The sequence below is a fragment of the Nomascus leucogenys genome, chromosome 3 (genome assembly GCF_006542625.1).
Source record: "Nomascus leucogenys isolate Asia chromosome 3, Asia_NLE_v1, whole genome shotgun sequence".
NCBI classification, from domain to species: Eukaryota; Metazoa; Chordata; class Mammalia; order Primates; family Hylobatidae; genus Nomascus; species Nomascus leucogenys.
This window is the reverse complement of record NC_044383.1, coordinates 107585032-107605310: the sequence shown is the minus strand read 5'-3', so window position 1 is coordinate 107605310 and position 20279 is coordinate 107585032. Positions and strand designations below refer to the sequence as shown.

Genomic DNA, 20279 nt, shown 5'->3' with positions numbered 1-20279 from the left:
CACAGCTTGAGTATTAAATATCATTTCCTTTTAATTTTAGCATGCACATTATAGCAGAACTACAGTATTAAGACTTCTTGAAAAGAAATATAAGTCTCTGGTAAGTCTGTATTTCCATTTTTATGTTGAGAAATAATATCACCAAAATATATATGATGTACTAACTTGACTATGCAAAGTTGTGTGGTGATAATTAATATTGGATAATGAAGCAATTCGCCTTTTATATGATCTTAAACTACCATCCTGTGAAACATAAAGGGATAAAAATAGAGACTTAAAATGAATGCAGTCAGGATAACAATTAGAAAATATGTTTTTTATATATAGTAAATTGGCTTCTATAAATAACAAGCTGGTTTTAGAGAAGCCATATTTTTAAGCAGTAGCATGTAGTTCGATTCAGATCAAGTATTCATAAAGCCATTACTTCTATAATATAGACCCATGTTTTTCAGTGAAAATTACATGGCAAAACTCATAGTGATAAATACTTTTGCATTTTCAGTAATTGGTTTGAGTTATACCAAATGTAGACTTAATATTCTAAAATATGTTACCAAAATCATCTACATTTGTTACTATTAGTAGAACAATGTGTAAGGGTACTGAAAATAATTAAAAAGAAATCAGCAAGTCTAATAAATAATTGACAAAATGAAAAACACAAAATTTATTAAGACATTCAAATGTTATACTGATATAGCTTTGGGTCAATAAACATCTTTTACGTAGTTAGGCAAAACCTTGAGTTTGGAAGTCAGGTGAAGAAAAGATTCCAGAATTGTGATTTTTGGTTGAGTGCAGTATAGCATAAAATGAAGAAAGGAGAACAATAATTATTTTGTGTTTGAGAATCAAGAGAATTGAGCAGCAGAAGAAGAGAGGGATATTGAATAATAGGATGAGAATTTATTTGTAAAGGTAAAATATACTTCAATATTTTTATAGAAATTGAATTTAAATAGGTTTTTCCACATTTGATTTTTCTCTCATTCCCATTTTAAATAAAAATTTGTTGTTGCTTTATGAGCATAGACTGATCTTGCTAGAATAGAGAAAGAAAAAATAAAGAACAGGATGATTTTTCCCCATGGTTTATGTACAGATAATGACTCACTGTTGCTATCACAGAGGCCCCAGTGAAAGTATTTCAAATAAGGTTTTTTATAGATTAATTCTTAAAATTGGTTTCTTATTTGAAAAGTTAACTATACCTTAACTTTTAACCTGCAAACGGAATTATGTCATTATAAATCATCTTAATATTTTATCAACTTAGTCAAATATTTTATTTCATGTATATAGTATGTCAAACTTGTTTGACATTTCAACTTAAACCTCATTTGCACTAAAAAGCTTTCCTACATTTACAAAATATCAAAATATTATTCATATTATATTTATTTTTTTAAAGTAAACTTGGCTCCACTTTTGAAAATAAACATTGGGGAAAATGATGCAAGACCTGCTTATTCCCATTGTATTTTCAGAATCAAGGGTCAAATTTTGTGCATCTGTGATGGAAATTGCAGACCACTCCATCAATTTGTGTTTCTGTTCTATAAGAGATTCTTGTTTAAGAACTTTACTCATAGCAGCCTGTTTAGCATGACCTGCTGATGTATTTCCTTTAGCTTCTCATCAGTGCTCTCTGATGTCTTTTTCTGCAATGATGAAATATCTGTGTTGTACAGTACGGTAGCCACAAGCCACATATGACTGCTGAAAACTTGAAATGAGACTAGAGTAAATGAGAAACTGTATTTTTAATTTTATTTAGTTTTTATTAATTTACATTTAAATAGGCGTGTGGTTGGTGGCTACTGTATTTGTGTGGTTCTATTCTATCTTATGTTTATGACATTTTTAGTAGGTAGCATTAAGCTATCAATTTTTGTATATGCTGTTGGTTTTTTATAGATTTCCCTGAAAAAGTTAAGATAGTCTTTATTCCCATATAATCTGAAAGACATGAACTGGTTAAAAGTTTTGGCTGTCAGCGTAAATATTTAACCTTTAATTTTTAACAATTTGAATCTTGATTCAGTCAACCCCTAAAGGAATGGTTTCTCAAATGGTTTTATGTAGTGCCATTTTTACTGCTCTCTGAAAGTCATTTTAAAAAATGACTTGACGGCATGGTTATTTAAATTCTCCCTTGGTTTTTCCTGTCTTATTGTATTTAACCTTTTTTAAAATTTCTGTCTTAGGGGTTAACAATTAAATGAACTGGCTAGCATATATTTGATAGTATAGGGCAATAAGTATCAAATACAATCCTGAATTTTATAGCAAATTTCTGTCGATTTTCACAGGGGTTAGAAAAATCATTCATTATACTCTCACCTTGACTCTTTAAATTCACCTACTATAGATCTGCTTTCTGCTACTGTGGTTTAAAGGGATGTCATGTAATGTGATTGTTCATGTCCTGAAATTATTCCTTTTCTTTCCTGTGATTGCTACCTTTTCTCAAATAAAGATAGCATGTTTAAGAAAATATAAGGGAAAGATTAGAAGGAAAAGAAGGGAGTGTAAGTAAGTGGATGGTGAAGATAAAGCTGGGTAGTAATGGATGCAAGGAGGGTGGATTTCTAAAGGTTTGAATGAATGAGTCTTTGAGAGAGATTATTTTGGAGACAGTGTTTTGAGTTTTCAATTAAAGAAGCGGACTATTGTTTGTTCTTTTGTCTTCTAATTCTTTAGAGCTTCTCTTAAGTGTATTATTTTATAAATTTTTCCTGTCAAAAGTTTCCTAAAGTGTCAGTTGTTATTTTAATCCACTTCTGTTTTGTTTTTTTGTTAGAAAATGGGTCAAAGTTTCTAGGTAGAGATAGGGGAGAAGTATTGAAGCAAAAAGATGTTTAAGACATTGTATAATAATCCAAGCAAAAGATGATGGAACCATGGAAGAAGAATAAGACAGAATTGGGATAAATGGATGGACTCAAAATACTTTATTTAGAATGTAGGATTTAGAGGACTTTTGAATGAGAAGGTTGTGATTGAGGCCTCAGACAATTGATTAATGTCATTCATTGAGATAAGTAACACAGTGGGAGGCAAATATTTGCTTGAAAAGATAATGATTTTTAGAGTTGGTAGATTTAGTCATATTTGAAATGCAGATTTCTAGGAGGCATGGGTCTGGATCCCTGATGTTTGATTTAGAAAAGACACGTAGATATGGGAGGGGGAGGGGGGTCCCCAAGACAACCCCCAGGTTTGATGATTTGCTAGGAGGATTCATAGGATTCAGCATATAGTTATGCTCTCAGCTATCATTTATAATAATGAAAGGATACAAAGAAAAATCAGCAAAGAGGAAAAAGTTCATTGAGTGAAGTATGGAAGATATGAAAGTATAAGCTTCCAAGAGTCTTTTTCCCACTGGAATCACATAAGACATGCTTAACTCTTTCAGCATTGAATTGCGGCAACTTATGTGAAATGTTATATACCAGGGAAGCTCATTAGAAACTCAGTTGCCTAGTTTTTGTTTTTGAGGAGGGGGTGCTGATCACATAGAAACCCTCTGCCTGGTACATACCAGGGCCCAAGACTCCTAGAAGGAAAGCAGGTATTCCTCATAAATCACATTATTTGTGCAAACATTGTCAGCCATTCTCAGTTCTCAGAATGATGAGAGCCCTCCTGAAATCCAAGTTCCTAGATGCTATCAAAATCTCACCTTGTAAGGAGGCCTTTCTAAAGATAGAAGTCCTGCCATGTTACCTCTTTTCTGCATACAACTGAGGCCATAAGAAAGAATGAGATGGGAAAATCCATTAACTCCTTGATGCTACAATTCTGAACTTGCTTCTTTTCAAACCTTTATTTTTTTCCTATCTAAAGCTTAATTAATCATTCCTTCCACTTGGATTCCATCTGCTTCTTCCTCTGGTTTATTTTTTTTTCTATCAACTATCCCCTTTCTTTCCTACATAGTCAAACTCTTCCTCTCTGTTGGCTTCCCCCAGTAACATTTAAGCATATCCATATCCTTCTAAGCTGAAAAAGAGTTTAATCTTGACTCTAAGATACAGTTGTTGGTCTATTTTTAAAATTTTCCTCAGCTGTCTTTCCTGATAATAAAAATTATGCTAACCACCTTTACTTTTTCACTTCCTTATTCTTTTATTTGGTATAGTCTGGCTTTATTCAGCAAACTCCTCTGAAAGTGATCTTTTCAAGGTCACCAACAACTGCCTTGTTACCAGATTTAACAATTATCACACCATATATCACTGGTGGCTTTTATTTTTTTTTGGGAATTAGGATAAGAGGCCATCGATGGGTAGGCAGGTGCTGAGGAAAGGGGAGAAGGTTTGAAGTCTCTGCTTGTGGAGAATGAGAGGAGGAGTTAGAATGGAGACTAATGGGAGAATCACTGGGTACAGTAGGGGTTGGAGATCATTTTTTATTGTGACTCTTTTCTTTGAATTATGAGATTTTTCTTTATCAGTTTTTAGCATTTCTGGTATTTGAGATGGAAATAAAGACTTGATCCACTTGATATTTTGCTAGCTGGGTAGGAGGAAAAGATTCTAAGGCAAAGGAACTGAACAAGATAGTTTCTAAAGTTATGGCCATGGCCACAGAGTTTTTGCATTTTTCACCATAAAATATAAAGTACATATTTATTTCTGTCTAATGACACCAACATTATAACATTATCATGTTTGTTGGTCTGCAAATATTTTCAGTGTTCACCAGAGTGATGCCATAGTTAAAATGTAATTGAGGAGGCTGAGCTTTAAGGGCTAGAAAGGTACTGTGCTAAATATTTTTCTCAAATATTTCTCCAAAGTATTTTTACAGCTTTGACTAATTTCTTTTAATTCTTGGACTTGAGGGCTGCAAAGTTCTGGAATTAATAACTTATTATTTCATCAGGTAACTACAGCCATTCAACAGTGTGTTCAGTACTTTGAACTGTGTAAGACTAGGAAAGCTGATGAAACTATGGGACATTCAAAGCATTGCAGTAAGTATTATTTCCTCTATTACATACTTTTAAAAATGGTAAATTTTATTAGTAAATAGAGTTTAGTAGGAACTTTTATTTTTTTAATGATTGTTAGTATGGTAAATTAGGTCACTTTTACTAATGATGCTGTAAAATATATTTTACACACTTATAAGATACACTATAATCATTATTTTTTAGAACAGATCTACATTTGAAATTAATGTACAACCATACTGATTCTTATTAGATGCAGTTCTTCAATTCATACTAGGGCATATATCCTAATCTGTTATATTGCAACAATATACAGTCCATTGTTTCCCCTTCAGTAATGTATCAGTCATCTAATCAGGCATATATGCACTTTAATGGGAAAAAAACTTCCATAAAATGTTGTTTTTATTTTTGAACACCCTGTGTCACTCCGTGATCCTTCTTTGCTTATTCTCTGTCTGAGCTAAAATGTCCTGGATGCTTCGTAATCTGGCCCCAATTTCTCGATACGATCTCTTCTCTAGTTATTGATGAATCTTCTCTTAGTCTTTTTTTGCATACCAATGCCTATACAACATTATTTTTACTCCTACTGCCCCATCTGTAATTCCCTACACTAATAGATATTTATCGTGAATGAAGAAACTGTATTTTTTTTTTATTTATTTTTTTAGACAGAGTCTCACTGTATCACCCAGGCTGGAGTGCAGTGGCATGATCTGGGCTCACTGCAACCTCTGCCTCCTGGGTTCAGGCGACTCTGCTGCCTCAGCCTCCCAAGTAGCTGGGAGTACAGGTGCCTGCCACCACATCTGGCTAAGTTTTTGTATTTTTAGTAGAGATGGGGTTTCACTGTGCTGGCCAGGCTGCTCTTGAACTCCTGACCTTGTGATCCACCCACCTTGGCCTCCCAAAGCACTGGGATTACAGGCGTGAGCCACCGTGCCCGGCAGAAACTGTATTTTAAATTTCAAGGCCTCCCTGCCTATTCTGAATTTTTCTTGCTCTCGCTTATATCACACAATTTGCCATGTGAACCTGATAGCTTTTATTGTTCTGTTGTTTTTATGTTGTTTCCTTAAGCATATAGTAAGCTCCTTTGAGAGTATGACGATATCTTATACTTTTCTTCATTCTCAGGTGAATTTCTTTATCTAACTCAAAGCAAGGGAGATGGTGATGGACCAATAATTAATGGGTTTCAAAAGCTAGTGTTTTGTAGGGGAGGAGAAAGTGTAGAAGTTATAATTTGTTCTTCAAGAGAAGGAAAAGGACATATAAGTTCATATGTTATCTCATTTACAAACTTACAGATTTTTCTGATTTCTTGATATTAAAATGTAATATTTAGCTCGTTTCCCCCCATTACTTTCTTAGCCCTTCATGGTTTTGCTCTGTATCTACTAAAGACCTCAGGGTGCTTCGCTGCATTTTTTTTTTTTTTTTTTTTGCCGTGTGTTTAAAAAAATTCTTGCTCATTTCTCTTTCAGAGTTTTCTGCCTGCAGTTGCCCAACTTTAGGTCAATTCAATTCTCTATCTTTTCTGGTACTGAAGAAATTGAGCAGAGAGTATATGACATGGCTTGAGAGTAAATATATATTTTCTAACTTCAGCTGCTCTCTCTCTGTTGCTTTGGAATCCTCCTAGATGTTCTTTCTTTAGCGTTCCATAACAGCTATTACAAGCCCTTGTCAGTCTTATCGAACCTTCTGCTTTGCTCCTGCCCAATTCTCTCTCAGGAGGAGGAGCCCTTACTTACTCTTTCATTAAGAAAGATGGAACTTTCCAGATACGAATTCTCTAAATGTCTTGCTTCTTTGTATGCAAATACATATTTATGTGCCCTAATCAATATTTCCTTTTCTTAGCCTGCAAAGAAGAGATGTTTTGTTTTAGATTGGTGTCTTAATTCTGTTATCTTCTGTGTGTATATGTGTGAATGACAAATACATATTGGGAGATGTCTATATTGTAGAGATTTTAATTTCACTTAGACATGTGCTTGTTAATATGATCTTTTGTAATATTGACTTTTAATTGGTGGAATTAAACAGTAACTAACATTTTCTAATGACTTTCTTCTGCCCTTAATTTTGAAGTTCCTCTTCAGTGGCAGATAAGTCTGGCAGTCTTATGGTATTTATTTTAGAATTGACACTATATGTATACTATTGTTTTCTGAGGCCGCTTTTTAAGATGATTGCTTTTCTTCGGGGATTTATTGTAAAGGATCTTAGGAAACAATAAGGAAAACAAATAATTAAAAAATTTTAGACCAATAGTGTCTCCATTCTAGCCTGTAGCCTTGTTTAATGTCTAGAAGGGAATGAAGACAGGTACTGTAAAATATAATGACACTAAATAAATGTTCTTGTTTGCTTCCCTTTTAAGGAAACAAGCAGAAAACTTTCTACTACTTAGGACAAGAATTACAATATATTTATTTCATTCACTCACTGTGCCTTTTAGGAAGATTATTGATCTATAAACAAGGCAGAAAACTATTTCCTATTAAGCTGAAGAATAAAAAAGGTAAGTACAATTAAGAGAAATAAATTTGTTGAGATATGCTAAGATTTATATATGATGGAGTATTCAAACTTGGAAATTTGGCATGTTCCTTTCTATGGTACGTAGCTACATACCTTTTAGTGTATTGATAGCTTATACACTTCGAAGTATTTGTTTTCTTTTAGTTTTCAGTACGTACTTCTTCCTACATGTATCTTTTTTTTGTTGTTGTTATTATTCCTTCAGCCTTTAGGGATCCAGATGTAGATTTAGAGCTAGAAGACCTTGTTTAAGTTCTCATTCCGTTATAAACTAGCAGTGATCTTTTAGGAAAATCACTTAACCTTTGTTGTTTCAGTTTCTTTATCTGTAAAAATTGAATAGTGAAATCAGTAATATTTGACTTACAGAAATTTTGTGGCCACAGAGAAATGAGGTTTGCAAATACTGTTTTATAAACTGCAAAGCCCTGTGTCATTTTCTATATTACCATATTATTTTCACCCTAAGTCTCATTTACTTTTTCCCTATCAAACTTCAGCACATGCTGTTATTATATACTTAAACTCTTAAGGGAAGTAAAAATGATAACTAAGAATATAGTATATGGCAGGGACCAGCAAACTGCTTTTTGTTTGTTTGTTTGTTTTTGTAAAGCACCACATAGTAAATATTTTGGGCTGTTTTGGCCACATACTGCTTTTGTATATTCTCTCTGTGTGTGTACAAAAAAGAGTTAATGTAGCAGGGCTGAAACGGCTATCCTTAGAAAAGCCTGCTTGCAACGTTGAACCTTAGCTGGGACCTAGGAACTTAGATTTCCTATTATTCCTAGAACTGATGAGTGCCTCAACTGTGCACAGATCACCGCCTAAACTGTATAATGTGATTTATGTGGAGTACCTGGTTTTCTTTTGGGAGTTTAAAATTTTGGCGTGTGCTAGGTAGAGTGTGCTTACATGCTTAGATCCCCCCAAAACCTAAGGGACTGGGTCTCTAATGAGTTTTCTTGGTAGATGACGTTTCACATGTGTTCTCATAACTTGCTGCTGAAATAATTAAGTGTATTCTGTATGACTCAACCAGGAGAGGACACTTAGAAGTTTATGCTGGTTAGCTCTGGACTTCACCCCATGCACTTTTGCCCTTTGATTTTGCTTTGTATCCTTTTATTATAATAAATCATAGCTGTGAATACAATTATATGTTGAATCCTCTGAATCTTCTTAGTGAATCACTGAATCTGGGCATGGTTTTGAGGACCTCTGACACATTTAAAAAATGTAAAATCCATTCTTATCTTGTGAACCTTATAAAATCAGTCCACAATGGCTATAGTTTGCTGACCCCGTTACATAGTATATTTATTTTGAATACTCTTTTATACTGTTTTGTAGCTTTTTTATTTCTCTAAATCTTTTCTTCTCATCGATTGTGAGCTCCTTGAGGAAAGACATTGCCTTATATACATCTCTTGTAGTTCCCATGGTAGTGCCACATAATTCTATGCATAATGAGCACTCAGTAGATAATTGACTTTTAATAAAAGAGCTGTCATTTTATAGGATACTGTTGAACTTTACAGAAATATACTAATGTATACTTGTGATGTTGGTGCAGTATTCAGCTTACATTTATATGTCTATCATCTATAATTTATCATTTTATATTGACTTTTAACATCTACATTTTGGCCTACCAGATATTATAGACCACCTGAAAATTGAGTTTCTAGAATATTCTACTATATTAGCATAGGTCAACATTCACCTTTAAGTTTCACATGTGATTTCACCAGACTGTTTTAATGTAAGCCTCTATAGCAAGAGTTGGTAAATTTTGTCTTTGGGCCACATTTGATCCACTATCTTGTTTGTACACTTGTGAGCTAATAATGGTTTTTATATTTTTAAATTGTTCAAAAAAGGGTATTTTGTGATATGTGAGAAATATACATTAAATTTTAGTGCACACAAAGTTTTATTGGAGAATAGCCATACTCATTCATTTGCATATCATCTACATATACTTAGTGCTACCATGGCAGACTTGAGTATTTGTGACAGAGACCATTTGGCCACAAAATCTAAAATATTTACTCTCTAGTCCTTTAAAGAGAAAGTTTGCTAAGCCCTGTTCTACAGTTTTGTGTAGATAAGTCAGCTGGACCAACTTGGTAAGATGAATTTTACTGCTTCTAATTGAATAAACTCAAATAGCCTTGATCAGATTCATACATCTTCCTAGCATAGGTTTATCTTAAGTGATTGGTTCAAAATAAATGGTAAAACTGTACCTTTACATAGCACCTACAGCATTGCTTGCTTTGCCATGTTTTAATTTGTATGTAACTTGTTCTAGAGGCTTCTATCTCAGATTATAGCTCCCTTCTTCCTGATTGCCTCATAGTCTGTACAAAAACTCAATTGTATAGATGGATGGAAGTTCAGTTAAATTTCTCTAAGTTGAAAGAATATGCTAGAAATTAATTTTCTCTTTATTTTCTTTTTAAAGGTTTGGTATCCCTCATAGATCTACTTGTTCTATTTACCCAACTTATCTATTACTCACCAAGTTGTCCAAAGATGACATCAACTGCCCATTCAGGTAATTCTGTTTCTATTTTAAATAGAGAAATATAAAACATCTAAAAATATTTAAGTATTCTATTGTCTAGATGTTTTGAGTGCCTGACCTACTTTGGTAAGTAGGTTTCATTAAGATACAGTATTAAGAGAAATTACATTTGTCCTGAAGTAAGCCATGAAATTTAATTTTGTTCATTGATATTTTAAGATGTTTCTACTCTACTACTTTTTTATTTAGAATCAGTATCACTGAGAATTTTAATGATGTTCTTTATTAAGATCAAAATGTTCTCAAGACATGATACTGAGGGATATTTGATTGATAGGTCATAATGTGATTTTTTTTCCTGCTATTTTCCATTCTTTATACTTTCTAAAATGTTTTGATCAACTCATTTGTTTTGGCTTACATCCAAAACTTCAGTCTTTTCAAGGTCTTCTTTTATTGAAGAATAAAGAAAAAACCCTTTACGTTTTTCAGAAAAATGCCTTTTAGTTTTATGGCTGTTGACTAGCTTTTAAAAATGTTCTAAAATATTAACATTTAAAAAGTAACTTATATTTTTCCTTTGAGTATCAAGAATAGTTTCCAAAGTAAAACACTTAATCATAAAACACACCAATAATGCATAGACATACAGTGTTCTAAAACTAGGAAATAACCCTAGAATTGCTGACACAAATTCTAAGGCGAACTCAAGTGAATCAAAGAAAAAAATGGTTTTGGCTATATATTAGTGCTATAACATATCTATCAACTGGTAGGTTATTATTCAGTACAGTGTTCACTGTTCAGGTGATGGGTACACCAGAAGCCCAAATCTCACCATTATTCAGTATATCCGTGTAACAAGTATATCCGTGTAACAAGCCGACACATGTACCTTCTGAATCTATTTAAAAAAATATGAAACTAATAGATTTTATCCAAGCAATTATATTAGCCTATTGATCTTCACAGTGGTTCTCAGACTTTTTTCTGTCTTTATAGCATTTACATGTATAAAGAACTAGCTTAGGTCTTCTAACTATATACTCCTACAGCATAGACATCCTTTATGATTAAAATCATCTTTGTTTGTTCTAATTACTTGTTTATATATTGGTTTACCATGATGTGGACTGTTTTTGTCTTATTTACTTTTCTGTTCATAGTTCCTAGTACAGTGTCTGGTATGTATTAGGCACTTAATAAATAGAAGATGATTGGATGAGTGAAAGAATGGCCATATGCTCATCAATAATATCTGTCCTTGTAAACAGGGTTTCTCACTTGGAGCTGGTTGAAAAACCACTGAACTTTCCTTTTCCATTTTCTTTTTGTCAGATATTGACCTGAAGTCAGCATGTTTATTGAGTATGGAATATTGTAACATAAATTAAGAACTTTCATCTTATAATAGTTTCCAAAGTAAAACACTTAATAATAAAACACACCAATAATGCATAGACATACAGTGTCTAAATACTAAAGTATTGTATCTTACTAGGACAGTCTTACATTAAAAACTATTGTTTTGAGGATATTAGATTATATATCTGAAAATTTGTCAATTTATGAAACTGAAAATCATTTAATTCAGTGATGATTCCAACCATGTTACACTTATGTGTATTGTGTTTTCCTGTGTATACTGTATTTTGAAAGAAAATCTAAAAAGTGATCTTTGTTTTCACTGGCTTTATGGTAATACAAGAAGTATACTAGTGTCTATAAAATTTCTGAAAGTTTCCATTCTCTTCTGCTTCCTTTTTCCCATTTTCTTGTTTGAATGTAATTTTCTTGTAGGCTCAATACTTGAATATGTTATTTAAGAAAAATAATAAATATGAGTATGGTAAAAGTGTATTCTAGGGAGAAAAACATGTTTTCTAGGAGGAAAAAAGCTGTACATTTGCTTCAGACCACATCTTTAATATTAAGCAGTAATTTAATGTCGGACAGTAAATAATTTTGTATTCTTGTCTATTGCCATTCATGTTTGTTGTCATTTGCTTACTTTTTATGTTAAGCCAGTTGAGATTCCCCTAAGTCAGGTTATAATTTGGTAATACATCTTCCTTTGGACATTGAGTTGTATGACTCTTGAAGTACTGAATTAACTTTGATGTTGAACTTTTTGGAACAACAACAGCTAACACATAAAATAGTTCTAAGTATTTAATGTTTTGGTATTAAAAAATATTTATTGTTCATTAGAGAATTACTCTCCTGCAAGTATGGTGACTGAAGTTCTATGGATACTCTGTGATCAAAAAGAATGTGCAGTGGAATGCTTATATAACAACATTGTAATAGAGACACTTCTTCAGCCTATTCACAATTTAATGAAAGGAATTGAGGTTGGTATTATTTACTAAGGAGAAAAAGAGTCTCTTACCTGGGTATTAGTGGATATTCAGTGGGAGTTTATTTCTAAGTTTGAAATATTTTATTATGCTGTCCTTCCATATACGAATGTATTTTATGTTGATATATATTTTTATTATTAAATTATAGCTTGTGCAGTTGATTGATTTATTATGATATGCAGAGGGAAAGAACATAGAATATCTAAGTTGTTTTTTAATCAGACTAGATCTGCTGATGCAAATACCTTAGAAAAGTTATTCTGTTAAGAAGTTATTTGTTTTGCAAATCTAATAAATCTCGTAAATGTTTTGTTATTTATTTTATGGCATTGTTATAACTTTTGGAAATGTGATTATTTTCCTTAGTAACCAACTCTGTTTTATATTAAGAAGAACTACTTTAGAGAGAACACTTATATAGAATTCCAATTTGAACAGATGTATATCTCTTTACAGTTTGCACAATATATTCCCTTACATTATATAATTTAATAATCGCAACTGAGGCTGAAATAAGTGACTTGCTCTAGGTCAGACATTTAACAGGTGGCAGAGTTGCTACTGTTACTAGTTTGGGTGTCTGTTCAGTACCTCCCTCTACTTGTATGACTTAAGCTTCTGGGCAGTGATTTTTAAGGCTTATCAATAGGTTAAAAGCTTTTGCTTTTTCATATCTGTTTTGAGGTGTTTTTACTGTTTTCATCTTCCTCTTATGTTCACCCATCAATGGGCTGTCACATACTTTTCTGCTTGTTGCTTGCTAGGTAAACTTGGCAAATGCCAAGTTTTCTGTCCCCTAATTACTTTCTTATATATTCCAGTTATAATAGACAATTTGCACTTTCTAAATAAGGTTATTATATCTCCTTGTGTTTGTATGGTTTTTCTTCACCCTAGAAAATTTTACACTTGGTCCATATGAAACATTCCTCTTTAGACTAGAGTTTATCTTTGAAATTTCCTCCCAGTTCTCCTTTGCAAAGTTAGGTGGGTTTTTTCTCTGTGTTCCCATGTTATGTACTTCTGCAGCTGTACTTACATTATGCTTGAATTATTTATTCTTGACAGTAGCCCTCTGGCACTGACACTCAGTATCTAATTTAAGACAACCAGCATCACCCATTGAACCTCTACTATATCATTAGCTCTCTGCTGGGTACTGCAAATATATAAGTGAATAATACATGTTTATTGCCTTTAAGAAGCCTACTCTAATAGGCAAGGCAGACCTTTAAACAAAAAATATTTAAAATGAGGAATAGAAAGTTTTAAAATACTGTATATATGTATATAGACATGAGAGAATATATATAGTCTCATGTGAGAGAAGGAATGTGTTCTAAGGAGACAAGCTGTTTTAAAAAAGATACTTAATATGAAAAGTGATATACTTTTTGTGCTAAGTAGTATGAATAGTGCTATTCATGCTAAACAGTATGATTAGTAATAATTAGGACTTCTTTAGGTGAATACCTGACTAATCATTAGTTAGGCTGGCCCACTAAATTTATTAGAATGTACTCATTGCAACATTTATGTTTTCAAATGTGTTATAGGTAATATGTATGTTGGCATCCATGCAGGTACAGGTAAATAAGCAGACCCCACAAAGAGCATGAATTATAATACTGTAGATACACCCTAGCATTAACATGGCTGTCTGGTTTTCAGTATGTGCTGCTTTGTGCTGCTTTGGAATATATTGGCAAAGGTATTTTAGGACTTCCATTTGAAAGCAAAAGTGAGCAAAATTGGTTGGTTCAGTCTTTGTTTTCTTATTAGGTGATATTATTGCCTGTTGACCAGCCCATGAATTGGCTATCTCTAGTCGGATGTACATTCATGACGCAAACATGTGTATAGGAGGATGACACCCTTAGAAGGGATGGCAGTGTGTTAGATACCATATATAATGTAATTATATTGGATGCTCATGAGCCCAGTGGGTGGGAAATAAAGGGCAAAGTGGAAATACAAGAGCTACTACATTTGCCAACCAGAATTATATATCAAACTGTAACAAGAGCAGCAATTCTCAATAATTAGTTTGGGTGAAAAAAATTTGTATTTATTTGCTTCATCAGTTGGGCTGGTAAAAGAATATAATCTAATAACACATTTTATTCAGACATATTATTTCACAGCCAAACAAATCATTAAGCTTGTTTTTTCTTGTGGTAATATAACTTTATGGGACTACATACAATCTTCGAATTTTAGTCTGTGATACGTTAGCATGTCATAAAATTATGTGGTTTGTCTTGTTTTGTTTTTAATTTACAGGCATCTCCAAATTGCTCTGAGACAGCTTTAATTCATCTAGCTGGTATTTTGGCAAGAATTGCATCTGTAGAAGAAGGGCTTATTTTACTCCTTTATGGAGCAAATATGAACTCTTCTGAAGAAAGGTATGTGCTATTTTAAATCTGGATAATTATTCCAGGTATAGTTTGGTTTTCTAACAAGCTGCTAATAATATATTAAATGATCTAAAAAAAGTTGGAGTAACCAGGATCATGGACTATGCAGGCAGAGTAGAACTTGACGTCTGTAATTTCAAAATAAGGAGAGTTCACTCTCAATGGGTTTCCTTACCCCCCCATTATGTGCTCCCTTGTATTTTCACTTACAGACTTTTGTCACACATGATTAAGTCAAAACAAAGGCGTGCAAAGAAGCTAGCTATTTTTTTCTTCCTCCTTTAGTTCCTATTTTCTCACTTAACCAATGGTAATATTTCAGTGTTTACACTTCTAGACTTTCTCTGTGCTTATAATTATCCAATGCATCAGACAAACCTACATACAAACAGTCATATTTTTATCTTCTCCTTACAAAAATGGTATTATATTTTATACATTACCCTGCAGCTTGATTTATTTTATAACTATGGGAATTTTCTTAGGTGAATATAGAATGAAACATGATTTTTCATGGCTACATTATACTTTTGTGTATAACTTTACCACAATTTATTCAAACATTTCCCTCTTAGTGAACATCAGATTGTGTCTAGGATTTTTCCCTCCATAAATAACACTGCAATAAATTTTCTTTTTCTTATTTAGCTTGTGATATTACATTAATTGATGTTTGAATGTTGAGCCAGTTTTACATATCTGAAATAAATCCCACTTGTTCATCATGTATAAATCATTCTTAAACTTTGTTAGCTTTCATTTGCTAATATTTATTGAGAATTTTTGCCTCTATGTTCATGAGATATATCAGTCTGTAGAATTTGTAATGTCTTTGTCTGGTTTTGGTATTATTGGAATGGTGACCTCATAATAAATGAGAAGTTATTCTTTCTGTCTTCTGGAGGGTATGACACAGAATTCGTTTAATTTCTTCATAAAATATTTTATAAAATTCACCAGCGAACCAATTTTAGCCTGGTGTTTTCTATTTTGGGAGGTTATTAGTTATTGATTTAATTTCTTTAATAAACAGAGGCCTATTCAGATTGTCTGCTTGCTCTTATGTGAATGTTGGCAAAATATGTCTTTCAAGGAAATGGTCAATTTATCTAAATTATCAAATTTGTGGGCACGGAATTATTCATAATATTTCCTTATCCTCTTAATATCATTGTAATGAGTAGTGATGGCCCCTCTTTCGCTTCTGATGTTGGTAATTTGTGTCTTCTCTTTTTTTTTCTTAGTTAACCTGACTAGAGGCTTATAAATTTTACTGTTCTTTTCAAAAAACTAACTTCTGGTTTTGTTGATTTTTCTCTATTGATTTCATGTTTTTAATTTTATTGATTTCTCTTCTAATTTTTATTTCTTTTCTTCTTACTTTGGATTTAATTTTCTCTTCCTAGTTTTCTATGGTGGAAGCTTAGATGATTAGTTTTAGCTCTTTTCTTCTTTATAATATTTGTACTTTTATATTTGTACTTAATGCTATAAATTTCCCTCTAAACCACATCTTTTCTACATCTCATATTTTTGATAAGTTGTATCTTCATTTTTCATTTAGTTCAAAATATTTTCATTTTCTCTTCAGATTTCTTTTACACTTGTGTGTGTGTGTGTGTTTTTTTTTTTTTTTTGAGATGGAGTCTTGCTCTGTCACCTAGGCTGGAATACAATAGCACGATCTTGGCTCACTGCAAACTCCGCCTTCTGGGTTCAAGTGATTCTAGTGCCTTAACCTCCCAAGTAGCTGGGACTACAGGTGCGTGCCACCATGCCTGGCTAATTTTTTACTTTTATTAGAGATGGGCTTTCACCATGCTGGCCAGGCTGGCCTGGAACTCCTGATCTCAAGTGATTCACCTGCCTCGGCCCCCAAAGTGCTGGGATTACAGGACTGAGCCACTGCTCCCAGCCCTTGTGTTTTTACAGATATGACAGCACACTTTATATCATTTCTAGTTTTTAAAGTTTATTTTATGTTTTATGGCCCAGAAAGTGGCATCTTAGTGAATTATCTGTGTGAATTTATATAATATATATTCTACTATTGTTGGATGTCAATTATATTCAGTTGATTGATGGTACTGTTTGTTTCAACTTTGTCCTTACGGACATCCTGCTGAATCTGTCAATTACTGATAGAGATATGTTGAAATCTCCAGCTATATTAGTGAATTCATCTATTTCTCCCTGCAGTTCTATCAGTTTTTGATTTAAGTATTTTGATGCTTTGTTGTTAGGTGCATACACATTAAGGATTGTTATGTCTTCTTGGAAAATTGACTCCTCTATTATTATTTAATGTTCCTTTTTACCCTTGATAATTTTCCTTGCTTTGAAGTCTGCTTTGTCTGAAAATAATACAGCTACTCCAGCTTTCTTTTGATTATTGTTAGCATGGTATGTCTTTCCTCCATCCTTTGACTTTTAATTTATCTTCATCTTTATGTTTAAAGTGTAAAGTGGGATTTTTATAGAAAATATATAGTTGGGTCTTGACTTTTAATCTACTTTGATAGTCTTTTATTGATTATGACATTAACAATTAATTATTGATATAATTAGATTAATAGTTACCATATTTTTTGCCTTTGTTTTTTTTTTTTTTTTTGTCTTCTACTCTTTTTGCCTTATCTGGCTTTGATTGAGCATTCTGTATGATTTCATTTTATCTCCTCTCTTAGTATATCAATTATACTTTTTTGTCACTCTTTTTAATGGTTGCTATTAAGTTTGTAATATACATTTACAACAGAATTAATGGTAATTGCTAATTATATTGTTTTAGTTGTATTTAGTCCTCTTTCAAATAACACTATATCACTTAACGTCTAGTGCAATGACCCTATAAGAAGTCATTTCCTTCCTTCTGTCCCTTATATCATTTCTGTCAATCATTTACTTTTTCATAAACTATAATCACCAAATACTTTTTTGCAATAATTACTTCGAATAAATTTATCCGTTAGATTTGTTTTTTTGTTGTTGTTATTGTCATTTGTATTTTTTGAGCAAGGTCTCACTCTATTGCCCAGGCTGGAGTGCCGTGGTGCGATCTCGGCTCACTGCAATGTTTGCCTCCCAGGCTCAAGTGATTCTCGTGCTTCAGTCTCCCAAGTAGCTGGGACTATAGGTGTGCACCACCATGCCCGGTTAATTTTTTGTATTTTTAGCAGTGACAGGGTTTCACTATGTTTCCCAGACTGGTCTTGAACTCCTGAGATCAAGCGATCTGCTCACCTTGGCTTCCCCAAGTGCTGGGATTACAGGTGTCAGCCACCTCACCTGGCCTCATTAGATTAATTAACAAGAAAAATAAAGATTTTATGGGTTATCAAATGCTTTATATTGCTAGCCTTTTAAATTTTAGTAAGATAGTCCTGAAAGTGATATTGCTGGGTTAGAGAGTCTGTACATTTTATATCTTATAGATCCTGCCAGATTACTTTTCAAAATAGTTGAATTTTGCCTTCTTGCCAGCAGTCTACGGGAAGTATGAGGTATACCCTCCTTTTTATATTCTTGTCAGGACTGCATAATCAGTTTGTAAATGTTTTGGCAACGTAATGAGTGAAAGATCTTGTTTTGATTTATATTTACTTATTCGATTTATGTTTACTTATTTGATTCATATTTCCTGTGTCATCTCATTGAGTTTGAGCATCTCATTGCTCCTGTGGCAATAGGGTTATTGGCTATTTCCATTTCCTTGACAGTAATGTTCCTTTCCATATCATTTGTCCATTTAAAATTTGATTTATTGTTCGTTGAGTTGTATATGCATACAGTAAACATAAAGATTTATTATAAAAAGTAGCAGTTCCTTTCTTGCTCTCTAGAGACAAGTACTTTCAGCTGTTTTTGATGTTTTCTTTATTGTTTATATTATCAAATAATGTGCATATAATTTCTTTTAGCTTAAGGCTAAATTGTCAATTGTTCACTGACTTACATTGCAACAATTTATCTCTCTTCCCTGCTTTCCCCACCAAACACACAAATAGATATAGGTACCTAGTCCCTTCATTCTCCATCAGTGCAATAGTGTTGTGCAATTGACTTATTTAATGTTTTATTGTATTCACATTATTGTGAATGCTTTTCATAGCTGAGCCATGTGGTATTCTTTTGTTACTTTTCTGTTCTTTCACAATTTTTGCCTTCTTTGGAGATAATAGTTTTTTTTTTGTTGGTTGCTACAATTTTCAATGTACTTAACTTTCACTGCGGTACTAAGCCATCTACATGTTTTTTTCTAATTGACTAAATCCTCTCTCAGCATGTTAAAATACCAAAGTCTGTGAGTTTAATGAAAGGCATCTGTTTTTGAGTCTTCTCACCTACTTTGTTGAGAATGGGTTTCTGCCTCAGTTTTGTGCATAACTTTTACCCTGAAATATATTTTGTCATCATTATGGAGTAGCCTTATTTTTCATTTTTCTTTTTCTGGAAGTTTTTTTTTTTGTCTTTTTTTGGTGTTTAATGATCCGAAATGTTATGACGTTTCTTGATGAAGTTCTACTTTATGTACTTGATGAATGTCTTTTTAAATTGATACATAATAATTGTACATATATTGATGAACATTGTAAATTTGAAGATTCATGCCTTTTAGGGAAAATAGTTGGATTTCTTATCTTCTTTTTTTTTCTTTCTGAAATTCTATTATTTGAACTTGGACATTCTTATCTGTTCTATTTTCTATTCCTTTTAAAATCTTTTTTTCTGGGAATTTTTTTCTGCTTTCGTTTTCTAGCCTTTCTGTTGAAATTGAATTTTTGATTTAAGTTGTGCTTTTTGTTGTTGTTGTTGTTGTTTGTTTGTTTTTGAGACAGTCTCACTCTGTCGCTCAGGCTGGAGTGCAGTGGCATGATCTTGGCTCACTGCAACCTCTGCCTCCTGGGTTCAAGCGATTCTTTTGCCTCAGCCTCCCGAGTAGCGGGGACTACAGGCATGTGCCACCACGCCTGGCTCATTTTTGTATTTTCAGTAGAGATGGGGTTTCACCATATTGGCCAGGCTGATCTCGACCTCCCGACCTCATGATCTGCCCGCCTCAGCCTACTAAACTGCTGAGATTACAGGCATGAGCCACCGTGCCTGGCTTTTTTTTTTTTTTTTTTTTTTTTAATTTAACAGAGTTTAATTGAGCAAAGAACAATTTGTGAATCATGCAGCCTCTTCAGCCAGAGTAGGCTCAGAGAAACACCAGCACAGCCGCATGGTGGAAGATTTATGAACAGAAACAGGAAAGTGATGCAAAGAAAGGGGAAGTGAGGTATAGAAACAGTTGTTTTGGTTACAGCTTGCTGTTTGCATTATTTGAACACAGTTTGAACAGTTGGCCCCCTTTAATTGGCCAGTGGTGATTGGCACAAGAGTAGGTTACAGTCTGTTTATACTTCCATCTAGGTTATAGTTCACTATGTACAGAG

At 33.0% G+C, this 20279-nt stretch overlaps 1 protein-coding gene across 1 annotated transcript in view; it reads left to right on the top strand.

Moving 5' to 3' along the window:
* Positions 1-20279, top strand: part of TBC1D32 (TBC1 domain family member 32) — a 262628-nt gene that overhangs the window by 38066 nt on the left and 204283 nt on the right. Inside the window, exons 11-16 of the mRNA XM_030809627.1 lie at positions 41-100; positions 4900-4990; positions 7362-7502; positions 9996-10088; positions 12270-12412; positions 14705-14829. Of these exons, the coding sequence (XP_030665487.1) occupies positions 41-100; positions 4900-4990; positions 7362-7502; positions 9996-10088; positions 12270-12412; positions 14705-14829 (653 nt within the window). The remainder of the gene's footprint in view (positions 1-40; positions 101-4899; positions 4991-7361; positions 7503-9995; positions 10089-12269; positions 12413-14704; positions 14830-20279) is intronic.